Source organism: Apis laboriosa, unplaced genomic scaffold, assembly GCF_014066325.1.
Source record: "Apis laboriosa isolate Shangri-la unplaced genomic scaffold, ASM1406632v1 scaffold34_cov151, whole genome shotgun sequence".
Taxonomy (NCBI): domain Eukaryota; kingdom Metazoa; phylum Arthropoda; class Insecta; order Hymenoptera; family Apidae; genus Apis; species Apis laboriosa.
In genome coordinates, this window is record NW_025222928.1 from 8,382,784 (window position 1) to 8,401,770 (window position 18,987).

Below are 18,987 nucleotides of genomic sequence, written 5' to 3' on the forward strand. Positions count from 1 at the left end.
TGATATATATATATATATATATATATATATATATGGGATTTGTTCTGATAAATTTCTTACCATATTGAAAATATTGGAGCAGAATGCGATCTGTGTATTAGAAAGGTAATATGATATCTATTCACGAATATGGATTGGTAAATATATATATATATGTATAAAAAATATAAATGCATATATATTTAATAATTAATGTTATTAAAATATATATATATAAATTTAATTTATATTAATTAATTATAATATAATATAATATTTATATTAATATAAATTATATTAATTTATATTAATTATTATTATATTAATTATATATTAAATTTATATATATAAATGTATATATATTATTTAATAATTAATATAATATAAATATGTATATAAATATATATTAATAGATGTATAATATATATATATATATATATATATTTAAATTGTAATATTATAGAAGATTGGAGAATGATAAATGATAAAAAATTAACCCTTTGCGCTCCAATGTTTTTTGAGTTAATGCCGTAACTCCAGCGGTGACTTGAATGGTGACAATAATTATTAATGTTTGATTTTTTTTAGAATATCGCTTCGTGAATAGGTTCCCAAGCTCTTTATAATCTCATGAGATGTAGAATAATATATTGTTAAATTATAAAATTAAAATTTTAGTTAAAATAATTATAGTCAAAATATATTTATTAATTAATTATAGTTATAATAATTTTAATTAAAATAAATTTTATTAGTATATAAAATATTTAAAGAATAAAAATAATAATTGAAATGAATAATAATGAATATTACTTAAAAATTGCTAACTTGAAATAATGAATAAAACTTGAAACAAAAAAAACTTTGATTCCTGTTGCTACAGCATTATAATTATTGATTATGGTAAAATCAGCATCTAATCCTGCAGTAAATATATATGATTCAAATAACGAATCGAATCGATACCTAACATTGCATAAATATCCTAGATTTCCAAAAATTTCTTTTTTCCACCACTTTCATTTATCAGTGTATGAGAAATTAATGTCTTCTTTTTTTTTCCCCGCCAATTCCAATTTTGTCCTGATTGTGTTATCCGTTTCATCGACTATTCGTTTCGAAATTGATAGAGCAATTCCTGGGTGAAGCTAAATTGTTGCTCGAAAAGGAGAAAATTCAATTTCCGCTTGGGCCCAAAACTGGCGGCGCACGGTGCTTCGAATAACGGACATTAACTGTACAAAATTCATTTTCAAATGTAAATAAGGAATAATTGTTTCGATGTATATACAACGTATATACAATTATATGTATATACAACGTATATACAATATATTAAAAATTTTAAATCTCCTTTTCAAACGTTTATAGATTAAATGAAATATACATCTGTTTTAATTTAAATTATCGATAAATTTTTTTTTTTGTAAATTAATTTTAAACTTAAAGTAATGATTTTAGTTGGCAATTTTTTTATTCTTTTCGATATTTGAACGGTCATACAGTAATGTCTTCTTATATTTGCTTTTTTTATTTTATAATTTTTAGTTTAATTCTGAAATATCTGGCCCCATTTATCGTACGTTTGCCAAATTCGTAGCGAGTTCCAAATTAATTGCCCGCTACAACAACATTTTTGCAATATTTGTTACATTCTTTTTTATATATTTATTTCGCATATTTTTATATTTTATATATATACATTTTTAATAGAATAATAAATTATAACAAAAAACAGGATATCGTTTTCTAAAAGATTAAACATACTCTCGAATATTTCTCGAAATGAATTACGTTAATCTTTTCTTAAAACCTTTCCCCTCTCCCTCTCCCTCTTCCCCGTGCGAACGCATTACAACCATTCGCGAAACGAGAAGCGATAGTGCCGCCATTTTTATTCCATCTCTGTCGCTTATAATCGGCAATGTTCGAGAGCACGTGACACGATGTACGATGTCTCCTCGAAAGAGAATATGTATCGTATATACTTTTCAACATAAAACAATCCGCGCATTTTCGTCCCGATATCCGATGGAAAAGAGGGAGAGAAGGGGAAGGGGAGAGAAGATATAAAACGTGAAGATATCCTCCACCTGACATCGCGCACGACGCGGCGGTAAAAATTCCTCCTCGCTTCGCGGATGAATAATATCATGTCTCCATCCTTTACACTCCTCCGTTTCAGAGGGAGGAAACGTTTCTCGAATCCTCAATCCCTCCGAACTCCTCCGTGTTTCGTATCTTTGTCAAAGTGTTTTCGAATCCCTTTGGAAAAGAAAAAAAAGGCGCGTGATCTCTAGGAGAGAGAAAGAAAGAGAGGGGGAGGGGGAAATTTAAGCGACGCTATGTACTCGAGATACACCTGAGAGACGTCTGTATTCGGGCCATCTCGACGATGCGATGGCCCCGTTTCCCGTGTGATTATCGATTATATCGAGGTCGAAAAGTGGGGAGGGGAGAGGGGAGAGGTAGGGAATGTTCGAGACTCGATTGAGCGCTCGTCTTCGTTATTAACGGGCTTCGGCCCGGTGGATAATACGAGGATACAGAAGAGAAGCCGGGTTCCACATTTCCATGTTTTCTCACGTTTTCTTGTTGGCTTTTTTAACTTTCCTTCGAAAATTAACGCATAATTTGAGAAATGATGTGCGAAGAATCGGGAAACTATATATATGTATATATTAGGTGTGCAAATAAGTTCCTTCCCCTTTCTTCTTACGATCGTAACTTCTCATCGAATTCGAATTACTTTACCGTTCATGGCGCCACCCGCAAAGAAAACTTCGCAAGCGTTTGTGTAATATAATTCTTTTCAAGCAGGATAATGCTAGTCGAGACTGGACTGCACGTTGACGCTTCACTCACGCCGAATCGTTTCTAAATATTCGAAGCAGTCTGTACTGCACTATACTATATATCTGTTCAATCTTCCGAACAGCTTTATCCGTTCCTTCTTCCCTTCTCGATCGTTAAAATCGTGAAACGAAACAAACGAAGGTAAATTGACGTATTAGGTGTTCTCTTTCCTCTTTCTTTCTACGAGCGTAACTTCTCACCGAATTCGAATTACTTTATTGTTGGTGGCGCCATCTGAAAGAACATTCTTTTGTTTTCAAGAAGAGTCGCGACGAGCGCTCTAAGAGTTTTCAGTTCTACGCAACAATTTCGAGCGATACGGCGTGTGAGAAGCGTCGCTCGCGTCGCTATTTATTTTTTGCGTTCCAGCTTAGGAGATCTAAACTACTGAAATGGTTTGTGCGCGGCACTGGGAGAGAACGGAACGTGCGAAAAATCGTAGCAAAGATTGAAAGCCGGAAATTTTAATTCGGAGGACGATCTTAGATAACCATGCTTCCTGACAAATTGAAAATCGTGCGATTAAACGTGAATAGCGAGGAGAGAGGAAAAAGAAGAGAGATCGAGTTTACGTATCGGATTTCCGTAATTATTACATCGGAATTCGAATCGAAAGGCGATTAACGAGGGTACAAAAGGAGCAAAAGCAGAGTTATCGTTTCGCCGGACAAAGGGGACGATCGATCCCCTTCTCCCACGGTTGTGTGTAATGATTATATTACCGAATTACAGAGTGGAAATTAAAAGGGCGGGGGGAGGGGGGAGAGGAGCATTCGTTGGAAAGAAGGATGATCGATTCGAGGCACGAAATTTATTTCGGGCGCGACTCGACAAATTTTGCGCCGGCCAAATTTTCCGGGCGCGTTTCCGCGGCGGAAGTGGTGGCGGCGCGTCGGTGTTGGCGCGAATTTAATTGAATTGTTGGCCGTTCGCAAAATTGCGGTCGCCCGTTTCGCTAGATCGGTTACAAACTATCCGGACAGAGCGCTTGATTCCATTCAATTTTCTATATGGACCGATGAATAACCGAATTTTTTTCTTTTTTTTTTTTTTTTTTTTAAAAACAACCCTTCCGCTTCGCCATTTGTCACCCGCCCGCCGCGATCCCAAGGATTGATAAACGGGGCGATTTGTCCTCTGATAAAAAAAAAAAAAAAAAGATCAAGTTGAAATTGTTTCATCCTGTAATTGTGAACGAAGTGAAATCCGGTAAATTGGCGAGGAATCTGTGAACGGAGAGGAGGAGCGAGAGGTAAGAAAAAAAAAAGAAAGAAAGAAAATTCATCGTCGATCATAAACGATCGTTTCCTATATCCTAAGAAAGAAATGTAATCCTCTTTTTAAGTTCGAAAAGATGGAAGAACGATCGAACACAGGAGGATAGAAAATTGAAAGTATTCGAATCTCGAGCGGATAAAAATGAAATCGACGCGTGGAAAGGAAAGAAAAAAATTCGTCGTCGATCATAAGCGATCCAATCTCTAAATAAACTATTTAGAAGGTAGTGAAAACAATAAATAAAATGTATTTAGTTGGATAGATTTATCTGAATGAATATATTTAATTATACGCGTATTTATTTACAAAACATTTGAAGTGCATATCGAAGAAAAGCGACTAGGTACCAACTATGAAATAGTGGTTGCTGCTGACAATATTCAATAATAAAACTATAAATAAAATTTCAGTGAGCTTTAATTCTATAACAGTACATCTTTTTTCTAATTTTTTAAATAATCGCAAAATCAATGAAAAATCGATAAAATTCGTCGTCGACCATAAACAATCTATCCAATCCCCTAAAAAAACGTATTCCTTTTTTTTTAATTCTCAAAAGTGGACAGACAATCACGAAGAATGAAAAAATTCGACTATAAGCAACCTTTAAAAAAAACGTATTTTTTTTTTCAATGAAATCAATGAAAAATTAAAAAAATTCGTTATCGATCATAAGCGATCGATCCAATTCCCTAAAGAAACTCCTATTCCTCTTTCTAAATTCGCAAAAAGATGGAGTGACGCATGGAAAAGAAAAGGAAAAATTCGCCATGGACAATCCTTCCAATCATCTTTCGAATCCCTGTTCTTTAAATTCGAAAAAATCACGATAGAAAATCGAAAGAATTCAAACTTGAATTCAACTTAAAACGGAAATATATTTATATATTTTCTACTTATAATATTACCAATTTATGCATTCCACGAATTTCGCTGGAGAGAAGCTGGAGAGAAGCTGGTTTCGAACGTGTTTAACTGAAAATTCGGCGAGAAGAATTTGACGAAGGCTCCTTCGAGATCGGTCCCCGAATCATCGAAACGCCGAAGCCGATTGCGCGAAGTCGCCGAAAATTTCCCTTTCGACGCATGATTCGAAAACCGAATGGTAACGCAAGGTGTTGGTTGAAACAATTTCTATCTCTGATATTCAGAGATTCGAATTATATTGGAACGTTTTTGGAGAGTTAATTCTGAATCCAAAATAATAACGATAGAGATTTATTAGAGTCGCCAAACTTTTGAAATTTTTCATAATGATCTGCGATTTAAATACTATTTTTTGATTTAAATTATAAGCAACGGATGCTCTCGCTTTATTCTTATTTACTGGATAAATAATTTAAAATAAACAAGACAGATTTTTCGTATACCGACTTTTTGTCTCCTTTAGAATCGATGTTTCAAAGATATCTTATAAATATATCATTGTTTAAAGTAAGTAGAAAATATCACACGAATTTATTGAAAATTAAGATGTATGGATGGTTATAGATCGAAGAAAGTGTTGTAGAATCACCCTGTATATCGAAGTGATGTGTATGAATTTGTTGTTCGTTTCTTTTTTTTCTTCTTTTTTTTTATATATATAACAGTCGGAATGTTTGTTTTAACGATACTCGTTGGTGGTTTTCCAACGATCGAAATGGCGCGTGAAATTAGTTTAACTCGTTAACGCTTTATCGACTCCGGTGGGAATCAGTTTATTGGGTTTTTGTTCCTTGATTTTTCCAACCCTTGGCTGGAGAGGAAATTTCGATCAATCGGATAGGTTTCTACCTATCTCTTAAATGGAATATCGTCAGAGAGATTAGTTCCACTTTAACTTTATGGAAATATACTAAACTTCTCGAAAAAGTAATTTTTTTAATAACTGCCTCTTAGTAGGAAGATTGCTTTTGAACTTTTGCGGCCTCGTGTCGACATGGTTAAATATAAATTTATAAATAAGAAGGAAAACGATTGATAAATTTTTAAAAATGGATTAAACGAGTAATAAATTTTGAATACATAAATTTATAAGATATAAAATAAATTTTTCGATAAAAAGGATAACGAATAAAGCGATCACACGTAGATTATTGCAAAAAATAAATGGGGAAAAAATATAATATCCATTTAACAGTCAACGAAATTATCGTAGATCAACTGCGAATGAAAAATATCCAAAATATCATTTTACGAAAACTAGAATTATCCGTTTTTTGTACGCGTCAAAAACGAATATTAGAAATACTAAACTTATTCCAACGTAATATAAAAATTCATCGTCTCATCCCATATAAAAAGAAGAATACTTTTAAATTTTCGTCGAATTTTTAAAACTCATCCTTTAAGCACATTAAAATTCAATATTAGAAATATTAAATTCATTCCAACGTAATATTTTTATTAATCGTCGAACTATTTCAGCATCGTACTTTAAAACAACCTCGAGCCAACCTATAAACACGTTAAAAACCAACATTAGAAATACATATTTTTATTAATCGTCGAACCATTCCAGCATCGTATATTTTAAAACTCATCCTCTAACCATATTAAAATCCAACATTAGAAATACTAAACTCATCCCAATGTAATATTTTTATTAATCGTCGAACCATTCCAGTTTCGTACATTTTAAAACTTAACCTCGAATCGCGTTACAAACACCAATATCAGAAATATAAATACTAACCCATACTCATCCTCATTCCAACGTAACACGAATCGTCTCTCATCGCATACATACATACGAAAAAAAGAATACTTTTGAATTTCAATAATTCTAATTCCAACTCCAATCAATCCCATCATCCATGCACCGTTCTTCCTATAACCTATAACTCGACTAACGCACGATCCAAGCGACGAGTTATCCTTCGAGCCACGTCAAAAACCAGCCCGCAGCCAGTCGTGTCTCGCTTTAAACGCGAGAGGCTGGCTCTGAAACAGCCCCAACATCTCGGCGGCGAATTACCGTGATCCACGTCTCGCTCGTTAAGGTAACTCGTCAACAGGATAATTTTATCGGGGCACACGGCGTGGGTGGCAACGACACGCTGACACGCGTCGCGCAGACAATATCTCTAAGCAAGTAGAATCGAGGAGACGGCGCTGCGAGGAGCAGGAGGAGGCGACGGGGGGGGGGGAAGAAGTAGGAGGAGAAGGAGGAAGGGGAGAGTTGGCGACGAGAGTTCAACCACGGTCAACCACAATCGAGCGGGCGTGCGTTAACGGATGCACACCGATCCATCGCTGCGCGCGTGTGTACACACACGTGGAACGCGCGTCTGCCGGTGTTCCGCGACAATGGCAGGGATACGTGCGTGCGTATGTATATATAATATGTACATATATATATATATATATCAGCGACTGTGGCTGTCATCGGCGTATCTACCTCGGCCAATATCAGCGCGGCATTAACCCTGGCAATAGGTCGCTGTCTGATAAAATTATCCCTCGCATCCAATGAGGTGCTAATTAACCGACGATTAATCTTAGTCTTAGAGGGGAAGGGGGAGGAGATGGGTGAAGGGAAGGGGGAGAAGTTCCTTCGTGAAGCGCGAATAATTTCACCGAGGATTCCTTCCTCGAGGCAAGGAATGCTAGGTAGTATTAAGTGGAGCCTTCTAGATAAACGTCCTTAACGTTGTTTATAATACGCGCGCGCGTGTGTAAGACGTAAACAGGATTTTAAATTTTTTCAAAGTCTCTTATTACTTAGCTTATTATTTCTACAAAATATCTTCCATTTCAGTTGTTTTTTTTTTTATTTTTTTTCTCAACGTTGAGAGTAATTTTATCGAGCCTTCGATTCTCGAGAATATTAAATGAAACCGAGTCTTCGTTCTTTGTTCGACGGGTGATAGTAATAGATAGGATACTTTTTTTTAGAAATTTCGTACAACAAAATCGCGAGCGTGAAGAAGAGGAAAAACTTGTTCAAAACTTTTTCATCATTAACGATCCTGTAACGAATCTTCTACTCCAGTTTTCGCAGTTTCGTCGAGAAAGTTGGGTGAAAAGAGGACTTTATCCAATTTTTGCAGGCCACCTATTGGGCGGGCAGGGGCCAGGAAAAATTTCAATTAACGGGGAAATTGCTCTAGGCGGCGGGTCTCGGCTCGCTGTATCGCGATAAGCGCGATGCAATTAGGAAAAAGTTGGTTGGGCAAGGCCGGAAGTCGATCTCGTTCGACGCTTCGCGAGAAAGAGGAGCGAGTGATTGCGCGTGTTTTCGTGAAAGAAACACGTGCTAATTGGCTTCGCTCGGGAATAGATAAAAATCGAATTTAACGAAGCGAGCCGGCGAAAAATCTAACGAAACAACACGATGCACGCTGTTCAATTATCAAAATTTAAAAAAAAAGAAAAAAAAAAACGAAAAATTACGCGAACAAAGAGCATTGATTTATAAAAGCGAGGGACACTAATTAACCGACATAATATGGATCTTATCGAAAGATCGGTGGACCTATTTATACCCGGCCAACAATTTCGAATCGAGAAGCGTGAAACGGCACGTTGATCACAGAGCGGCGAAAAAGCAGTTGGAAACAGCGAGCAGCGACCGTTAACGGAGAAAGTTCATCGTCCCGAAAATTTGTTACCCGCGATTGCAGCGCCGCGATTCCCAAAATTGTTACGTTATAATCGACTTCCGGTGGCGACGATCCATCCATTTGGCGTTGGCCGTGGCCAAACGGTCGGAAAACGTCGAGGCAACGAGCCACCAGAAAATTATCGTCCCGATCTCCAGCGACAGCCTCGGAAATGGAGCCATATTGTGAGCCCCCACCAAGATGGCCACCCGTCGTGCACCGTGTTCCGTGCACAGCCGATACATCGAAGGAGAAAGAGAGAGAGAGAGAGAGAGGAGAAACCGATATTTATACCGAGGACCAATCATCCGTGAAAATTGAGTAGATTCTTTTTAAAATGGAAATTGCCCGGTTATGGATGTTGATCGTAATTTTTATTTTTTACGAGTCGAAAGAAAATCCTGGCGTTCCATTTCGCGATGTATGAAGTGAAATTAGTCGTGAATTTTCGAAGCTGGAGAATTTTCGACGATTGAGATTCGAAGAGGTAGATTCCTTTTTTTCTTTTCCAGATAAAGCACGAATGTAGCTCGCGAATAATGCGTATTAATATCGCGTTGCAATATTTTTCACCATCGATATATCGACATTACCGACCGAGAATCGGGAAGCCTGTTGTCATCCCCTCCCTCTTCGAACACGCGCCATTTGATACTCGTGCCTTTTGTTCAAAGTGTACGTGAACGCTACACGTTCGGATATGCGGCGATGATCCGAGTAATATCCTTGGAGGAGAGATCGCATAGTAATACGTCTTTACCGTATTGATCGTCGCGTAATTCCGGATACCGCCGAGACGCCGCGGTAATATGTGATCACAGCCGAGTTAATCTGTCGGTGAATCTGTCGACAGTGGTGGTGCGTTGTTTGCTCGACGATCACAATTAATTGTTTCGCGCACGCTGTTCTCGACATCGTTCGGAAACACCCTTTCACGATTGAATTGATACGTTGGATCACTAAGAATAATACGATTTTCTTTTCTTTTTTTTTCAATTTCTACTCTAATTCGCGCGAAATGAATCGATGGATAAATTGCAGGATGAAGTGAAATTAAATATTACCATTTACCCAACGGTAAAAACGGAGCAAATAGTATTCGTGTATAAATTCCAAGCGTTGGCTGTTATCCCACTCTCTCGTCGAGAGAGAGAGAGACAGAGAGCAAGAATATCGCTGAAATTCCTCCGATGCCCGAAGCGATATAACCCCCTTGTTAGAGAGAAATTGAGTTTAACTACGAGCTGTTCATTCGCTCGTTCCCATCTTCCTTCCCACGTTCTTTTTATCGCGCGTCAAGTCATCGAATCCGCGTATTTCCAGAAATAACGCTTGTTTCGATCGCGACGAGGGATACGGCAACAACAAGAGGAACAAGAAAAGGAACAACTCGTCCTTCTCGTTCTAAGCGCTAGAAGATATTCGCTGTAATTGATACTCGTAAAAATTTATTTCGTACACGGGGCTATAAATTATTATTGTTGACAAAGAGGGAAAGAAAGTACGCGTATCTTTTTTTGTTTTTTCTTTTAATTTCGCCCATCTCTCTATCGCTATTTATTTTTTTTTTCTTTTGTCTTTTTTCGATCGTGAGAAGATTAGGAAAATTGAAAGAAACGGTGAATCGAAAACGAAAAAAATAAAAACTGATTGAACAGAACGAACCAAAAATTCGTACAAGGAAAAAAAAAAGAAAAAAAAAAGAAAGAAAATATTATGAAAACAAGACAAGTCCAGAAAAGAAAAACCAACTCGACAATCTCGTCACGTAACGAACGTGCAATAAACCAATAATATGAACGCATGCAACTATACGTAACCAAACTATATAATATATGTATAATAATAATAATGATAACAATATTAAATTCCAACACCTCAAAGGTCCTCAATTTATTTTATTTATTTATTTTTTTCCGAACAAAAAAAATATCCGTTGAAGAAGGATATTGGATAAAAATTGTTTTCACAAATCTTTTTTTTTTCTTTTTTCTTTTTTCTTTTTTTCTCTCTTCTTTTTCTTCTTTTTTTTTTTTTTCCCTTAATTATAAGACGACCTGGTCGCAATGCTCGTCAGAGTGGTCCTTAATTACGGAAATAAAAGCGGACGAGGCGGCTTTGTTCGCGGCCGCATTCACGCGACGCGTGAAACAGAAGCGGCGCGCTTTTCAAAAGAATCCGCGAACCGCTTTTCGCTCTTTTCGCCACCCTTTTCAGCCGTTCGAGGGTCGTCGGTGACCATTTGACTCTTCCAACTCGCGAGCCAGCCAGACAAACTAGCGTCACTCGTCCAGAAACGAGTTCCTTTTATTCCGAGGTATTCGCATCCGGATACACAGTTGTTCCGTTCACAAATCACCAAACGCTTGCGCAATTACCGGAAATGTGGGAAATGTAAATGTACGTTGAAACGTGTGTGAATTTCTCGGATGCGAGAATCTTGAAAAGACGTAACAATTTATGCTACGTTTCATTCGAACCAAAGTATCAAGTATTTGGTGATTTTTTATTATGGGTGACTCGTTAAAAAAAAAATATTTATACATACATATATATATATATATATAAATATATATATATATATAATATATTTGTATAAATAGATATTTCGTTGAAAAAAGAAATCGAAAATAATACGGATAAAAAATCGTTTAATTTCGATATTTTTACTATTCGATAAGCATTGTGGTAGATTTTTTTTTCTTTTTTTCTTTTTCTTTTTTTTTTTTTTTTTTTTTTTTTTTTTTTTTAATAAAAGGAAGCGTTCCTCGGTCATTTCGTGAATTTTACAATTTGTGAGGGCAGCGTCACGTTTTCATATCATACCGCTTATATGCAAGGTGATTAAAAAGGGAATATTAAAAGATTCATACAAAACTGCGTAAACTAGTAAAGGAACTAGTAAAAAATATATTTCTATAATCGATCGGTATATATAGTGTCGTATATGATAAGCTGCACAATCTCCAAACGGATGCATCTCTGATAAACCAACAAGGCGAAAGGATTAAAGAAATAATACGATCTATAATAAACATTGATTTCCGAGGGCACATTCATAAGACTAAGTGCACAATTCAAATCTATTTATATAGCAACAATTGTTAATTCCTTAAATCTATTCACAGAGAGAAAGAGAGAGATAGAGAGACGGAGAGAAAGAGAGTAGGGAGGTAGAGAGACAGATAGAGAGATAGAGATAGAGACACTCCAAGGATTAGTAATCCCCAATAACCGACACAGAGATATATAATGTATACATACAAGCCATCATCGTTGATCAACCGATTAATCTTTCTAACCCAACATCTATCAGTGGCGCTACATCGATTCACGGTATCGTCGCTATTTTTTCTTTTTTTTTTTTTTTTCACGAAATCACGTTTACAAAATATCAAGTATATTAAAAAAATCTCGTCATCTTCTCATCGAAAACGATCGATGCACCACCAAAAAATTCAATTCTTTCTTCTTCGTTCGACATTCGGTTGGAAAAAAAGAAGAAGTGGAAGAAGAGGGGGAAGAGGAAGGGGAAGGAGAAGAAGATGATGATGATGAAGAGGAGAGAAAATAAGACACTTAAGGTCGGGTCAGAGAAGTCGGGTTAAGAACGACGATAATGCTCGATCGATCATATCGTTCGATTCCAATGCGGATTTCCGCCGGCACTACGAGAAATACGGACAATGGAACACCGGGTACATCATTGGGACCGGCACGTATTCCACAACCATGCAGAAGTTGCTTCTCGGTACGAATTCTCTTGCCAATGGATTCAACGGGGCGATGAGAGGGAGCTCGGGCACCAGGCTGAGATGGTGCTTCAACGTGTCCCGATCGATGCCGTGCAGATCGGCAAGCTCCAGATACCTTTGCCACAGCTTCCTGCACGAGCCGATGGTGAAGAGGGCGACGGGGTCACCGACCACGGCAACCAGACACTTGGCACGCGTCATGGCCGTGTTCAGGAGTCTGGGATTGGTCAGGAACCCGTAGTCCTTCACGTTCCTCTCGGCCGAGTATCGGCAGCAATGTTTCGTGCGCACCGTGCTTATGAACACGGCTGTGAACTGCTTCCCCTGCACGTTCAACACCCTCTCCACGGACACGTCCGTCATCCCGCGTTCCCGTAATTCGGCTCGGATCCTTTGAACCTGTTCCGCGTAATAGACGAGGACACCGATCGACTTCTCGTCGTACGAGCCCCAACGGTCCACCGGCCAGTTGTTCCTCAGCTCCTGGACGCGGTTCACCAGCTCGTACACCTCGCTCATGTTCGCGTAGCCTGTCGAGTGGATGTCCTGGTAGAGAGAGAGGGAGAGAGAGAAAAAAGAAACAAAGTTGAAAGTTTAATAAAAAAAAAAAAGGAAAGACGTGTTCACTGAGGAGGTGTTGTTGAGGATGCTGAAGAGGAGGCAAAATTTATTGGTATCGTTGGAAGAGGCGAATGTATCAAGTGTATGTATATTCGTGATAATAAGGTTGAAAACTAACTTTGATTATTCGCAAATAATTATTCTTCGTGATTGGGACGTACCTGTACTTCCACACCTTGAACGGCGTAAAATGTCAAAGGTTTTAAGACGGGGTGTTGTATCAACATGTCGTTGGCCGGTTTCACCACCCCCTCGTAAAACATTTCCGAGGTGAATCTAATGATGTCCTCGTGTGCCCTGTAATTCTGGTGCAGATGAATTCTGCATGGATGGGTTTGGGGATACATCCCGTAGATCCTCTCCAACAGGCTTATGCCAAGGCCACGCTCGCTTGCAAGATCGCTGTATATTTCGGGGGCCAGTTGCATCTGATCACCGGCGAGAACAAGGCGAGTCTGAGGGGTGACGAGGGACAACGGTATGAGGACCTCGCACTCCAACGCCTGGGCAGCCTCGTCGATCACTATGTGAGTGAACGAGAGATTCAGGCTGGTGAGGCAGCTGGACGTGGCCAGTGTGGTCACGATCAGGCCGCAATCTCTCAGATCTTCGTCGGTCGGGTTTCGGAAGGTGCCGTTCTTTTTCATTAGACTGTACTCCTGAACCACTGGATGCACCTGAAATGGTGGAATGAGAGCAGAGGGGAACTATCTCTCCGATCGGTTAGATAGCGAAATTTTTTTCTTTTCCTTCCGGACAGACGTACCGTGTTCTTGGCTCTACCTTTGTAGTAAATTCTGACTGGCTTCAATCGGGGTATTTTCTCGAATTTATACCAAACGTCGAAAAACTCTTTCACGTATAGGTCGGCAGCGCTGTTGCTGTGCGTGCAGAGCAGTATCTTGTACTCGGAGCTCTTGGTGAGCAAGTAACGGAGCGCTTGGGCAATGGTGAACGTTTTCCCCGTTCCAAACGGGCCCAACAGTAGGACAGGTGGCATTGAAATTTTGTCGGGGGCGGTGATCGCGGCCAAAGCTTTCTTCTGCTCAACGTTGAGCAATGAAAATCTGAAATTGACCGCGTCCCTTCCCAACAGATCCAAAAAGTTGATCTCTTTCATATCCACGTGGGCCTTGTTCAGAAATACTAATCCTATATCGGGCAAACTATCCACGGTCTTGTGCCACTCGCAGAAAGGTAGCCGATTCAATAAAAATTGCACTTGCACCTGGAGATCTGTATTGGCCACCAAATTTAACGTGTGCACGCACTCTTTCGACAATCTAACGTACACGGTCTGTGTACACTTGTCCTCTATGTGCGCCTCGAATATCATGTTCGTGGCTCGTGACAAATTCTTGAAAAGTACTTTATTGCAACCTCTCAGGAACAGTCTGCCGCTTTTCGTATCTTCTGAGATACTGCGGCTTAGCGGCAGCTGTGATAAAAATTCATCATACAATTTTTTTTAAGAATCAAAACGCGAGACAATACTATACTAAATTAGAGTATATATTTATTATATACATATACATATATATATATATATATATATGTATTTATGTATGTATGTATGTATGTATGTATGTATGTATGTATGTATGTATGTATGTATGTATGTATGCATGTATGTGTATATATATATATATATATATATTTGTAAGACTAGTATTAATTTTATTATTACTGTTCAAAGTAGTAGAAGAATGTAGTAGTAGGAAGAGAAAGAAAGCTATAATTGCTAAAAGGAACCGCACCTGAGCAAAGAGCTCACCAGGTGGTGCATATTTGGCAATGGTGGATCCATCGCCTGCAGATGTCAAAACATAATGACTAAGAAGACGCATGTATGAAGTTTCGTTATATCTAGCTATCTGTTCGTGTCTAGCTAGCTCTTCAACGGTGATCAACTCATGAAGACGGCCTCTGTAATTCTCTGGTGTCAAACAATTGTCGGTAAGAGACTCTTGAGTCAGGATGAAATTGCTTCTATCGGGATAAGGATAGATCACCGACAGTTTGTCCTCCTTTGGATCTTTTGCGGACACAAAAGGTGACTCAAACCAGCAAATTTGTGACGTTTCGTTATTCCATGTTTTTGGATTCTGAGAGAATTGATAATTTGTTGCTTCGTGAATCCTTGTAAAATCTTCGGTTGGCAAACAATCCATACAAATCCTTTGGAGTATCACAGGATAATCTCCAAAGTAAAAGATAACATTTTGGCGATACGTGCCATATCTATTAGCAACAAAGCAAATTTTAACAAAATAATGCATTTTCTTCGTTGACTTTCCACTTGTATTCGACTCGTTTAATTCTGAATTATACCATTCTTGGCCATTCGTGATCCCAATACTAACGTTATTATGCAGAACAGATCTGATTGCAAAATTTCTGCGATTCTGATCCAATGTTAATACTACTCTTTGCAACTGCTTACCTACATATAAATACAATAAATTCTTTGACACCTATCAGATATCAGATAGAAATTTCAACCATATATATTTCATGTTGATCAATGTATATCAATATCACTTTAATAATAATAATTTATTCTGATATTTCATTTTTTTTTTTTTTTTTTGATAAATACTTTAATATTGTTTACAAATATTAATTGTTTATTTTTGTCAAATACAAATGTAAACACGATGAAAAAACGACACTTACCGTTCGCCAAAATTTGGAAGTCCCAACTGAAAATCACATTGTTACTGGTCGAACGGCAACAAAGATTTTTATTAGGGAAAATCAACACGTCGTCCGTTTGTTTGCACGTCATAATCGTCTCGGGATTTTCTGATTTTACCCAGTCGTGATGTACCTTCTCGGCGAAGCCGGAAGAAAGCGGTGTATTAACCTCTCCGTTCATTCGGTACGAGTGATCAACCATGATCGCGGATAAAAATTCCGCATAATTTCAACAAAATTTCGATATTATTAACTACATCATACCACAATCCACGATTATTCACGTTTTCGAAGCAACAGATGCACTATTTCACCACGCATCGCTACGATAACTCTGTTCTACGCCGCACAACGCTTTCCATTACTGATGGATTACTTGTGCGCATTGCGCATGCGCCAACGTATAATGTCGGAACACAATCGTCGCCATCTTGCGACTATCGACGTACTCGTAACTCCGGGCGAGTGATATTATCGACGATTGAGAGCAAGGTTTTTAACGACAGAAAAAAATTTTATCATATTTATTACATCAATCTTTTTACAATAGAAATTTCTCATAAACGGGAGTATAAGTAACAATATAAAAAAATCTTGAAAGAAAATAAAAAAGCAAATTAATATTTTTCAATAATTTAGTATTTAAATTAAAAATTGATTACGAACATTTAAAGGGTCCCTTTCTATCGTTCTTAAAAGTATAGATATAATTTTCAATTATTCACAAAGCAAAATTTAAAATTAAAACTTCGATCTTTTCGATTCTTCATCGTAATTATCTAATATATGATATCACTCTTGTATCACTCTATTAATAATCACTCTTATTCGCGAATCAGATTGAAAAATCGCGAACATATTGCCGTGGACAGTTCTCGACTAAAACGAATAAACAAAACCGAAGAAAAAGAAGAAGAAGAAGAAGAAGAACGATCAGAATCCAACCAAAGGGAAACCGTTTCCCTCTCCCTCTCTTCATACCTCTCGCGCAGTCTGGTGGAAATTCCAGAGAGAAGATTCTCATGTAAATCGTGCACCGCTATCGAACCACCGGAAGTGGCTAAATGACGATCGCCATTATCCTGCGGCCAGGCGAAGGGTTTCGAGAGATAGAGGGACCACCACGCGCCACCATAGAGGAAAGAGGCGAGAATGCGCGTGTATAGGTGGGAGTTGAAGGGCGTTTGAAGAGCCTTGACGAGAGGAGGGGAGAGGGGGGGCGAAGCGCAGAAAGAGAGGAGAGGAGTGGGAGTCGCGGTTAACCCCCGACTGGCTTGAAAGCTTTCGAATCGTCGACCATTTCGTGCGTTACCTCCAGGTATTCCCTCTCGATACCAGCCTATTCCATTTATACTCTGACACCTCGAATAAAAGGGGGAGGGAATGGATGAAAAAATACCACCGGAATTCGACTGAAGTCACCGGGACTTCAGTTGTCCAGTTTCCAACGCGAGACTAAACTATTTGTCCGTTTTCGAACTCTCCCCGAGGGAAATCTGATACGACGTTCGATCGCGTGGTGGCGTTGTGTGTATAAAGTACGCATCTCGTGCGTGTGAACGCGTGTTCGAGAAACGACACGAGGGATGCTTTTGTCTCTCTCTCTCTCTCTCTCTCTCTCTTTCCACGCGGGGAGATGGTTAAGGGAGAATACGTGAGATCGTTGTAAAATAAATTTTACGTAGTACAGATTAAGAAGAAAAGCAAACAGAAATTAGAGATCATATTCAAAAAACTTTAAAAGAAAAGAAAATGTAAGATTGATTTCATAAAGAATAGAATTGATGTCGTTAATAACCTATAGGAGCGACATAAAACTCAAATATAAAAAGAAAGAAAATTTTACAGATCATTCATCTTAAAATATTAGATTGGAAAGAAAGTTCTTGTTATAGTTTTTGTTATTTTGATTTTAAACACTCTATTTTCAATCAAGTTGATGTTAAATTGCATTGACTTTGTATATAATTTTAAAGTGCTCTGTAAAAACATGATATTAATTTTATTCTTAAATTATATATTTTTCTAATTTCTCAAAGTATTGAAAACATAATTCAACAAGAAGCAAATTCGAACAATTTTCCTATTCCAGTTCCAGGACACCAGAATTTTATTCAACCAGAATAACAAAATTTGTTTCTCATTGTGCAAAAGTGCATTGATTGCAATGCTCTTTATTGAGATATGTGCATTTGAATTTAATAATTATTTAATAATTAAAATAATAATAATTTAATAATTAAAAACGGCAAGAACTTTTTTTCCAATCTAATATAATAAATTCTCGTTAAAGAGAATTTTTTTTTGTGTATTTTAATTGTAATAATTATTTAACTTTTTTAAAAATAAATATATATATTTATATATATATATATTTATATATATATATATTTATATATATATATATTTATATATATATATAGCTCCTTGTACGAAAAACAAAACATTGATATCCTTGGCAATGCTTACAAGAATTCATCTTTATATCATTTCAAATAATGTCGTTATAATTTTCTGTTTTTCTTCTAAGAAGAAAGATGTCATTCGTTTGTCCTCTCGCGTACGATTCCATCTAAAAGTCACTACCACCGTTATGAACTTATAGCTGGTGTTTGCTTTCTATGTAGGAGCATGGTTGTATCGCATGCGGACAAACTTTACCAAGTTTCTTATCTACTTTGTATTCCAAGATGGTACAACGATGGTTAATTCTCATGAATAAATCGAGCCACGACATTCGACGATGTAAGAGCATATATATATGTATATATATACACACGTGTGTAATCCTAATTTAACTTTTGAGTTTCGTGCTTACGAAATGTAATATTTGAACTAAGTACAACGTTCGCGTTGTTATTTTTAATTTGATACAATTAATTTCCCTTATATATATATATATATATATATATATATATATATATATAGGTCGACAGACGCAATTACGCGAATGTTGTACAAAACAAAAATTGCGTTCACCTATCAACAGCCACGCTTCTTGTTCATAACGAAAATCCATTTGGCAACTGAGAAGGACAACCGAATAAATTAATTCTCGAATGTAAATTGCACGATAATGAAATCTATTTACCGTTTCCATTAATGGAACTCTCATTAACTAACAGGTAATTGTGTACACCTTTAAAATATATATATACTGGGGTTTCAATTGTAATGGCTCATTCTCGACAAAAAGAAAACAAAAAAAAAAAAAA

At 37.3% G+C, this 18,987-nt stretch overlaps 2 protein-coding genes across 4 annotated transcripts in view; one reads left to right on the plus strand and one right to left on the minus strand.

The window, feature by feature from the left end:
- LOC122715127 (prolyl 4-hydroxylase subunit alpha-1) overlaps window positions 1–18,987 on the plus strand; it is a 321,169-nt gene that overhangs the window by 280,782 nt on the left and 21,400 nt on the right. The gene's annotated exons all lie outside the window — the stretch shown is intronic.
- Window positions 11,410–16,099, minus strand: LOC122715126 (probable helicase with zinc finger domain). The gene is made up of 5 exons (XM_043937048.1): window positions 15,752–16,099; window positions 14,833–15,518; window positions 13,842–14,513; window positions 13,237–13,752; window positions 11,410–13,000 (listed from the first exon to the last, which is right to left on the minus strand). The coding sequence occupies exons 1-5, from the start codon at window positions 15,972–15,974 to the stop codon at window positions 12,368–12,370; spliced, it is 2,730 nt and encodes a 909-aa protein (XP_043792983.1). The 5' UTR covers window positions 15,975–16,099; the 3' UTR covers window positions 11,410–12,367.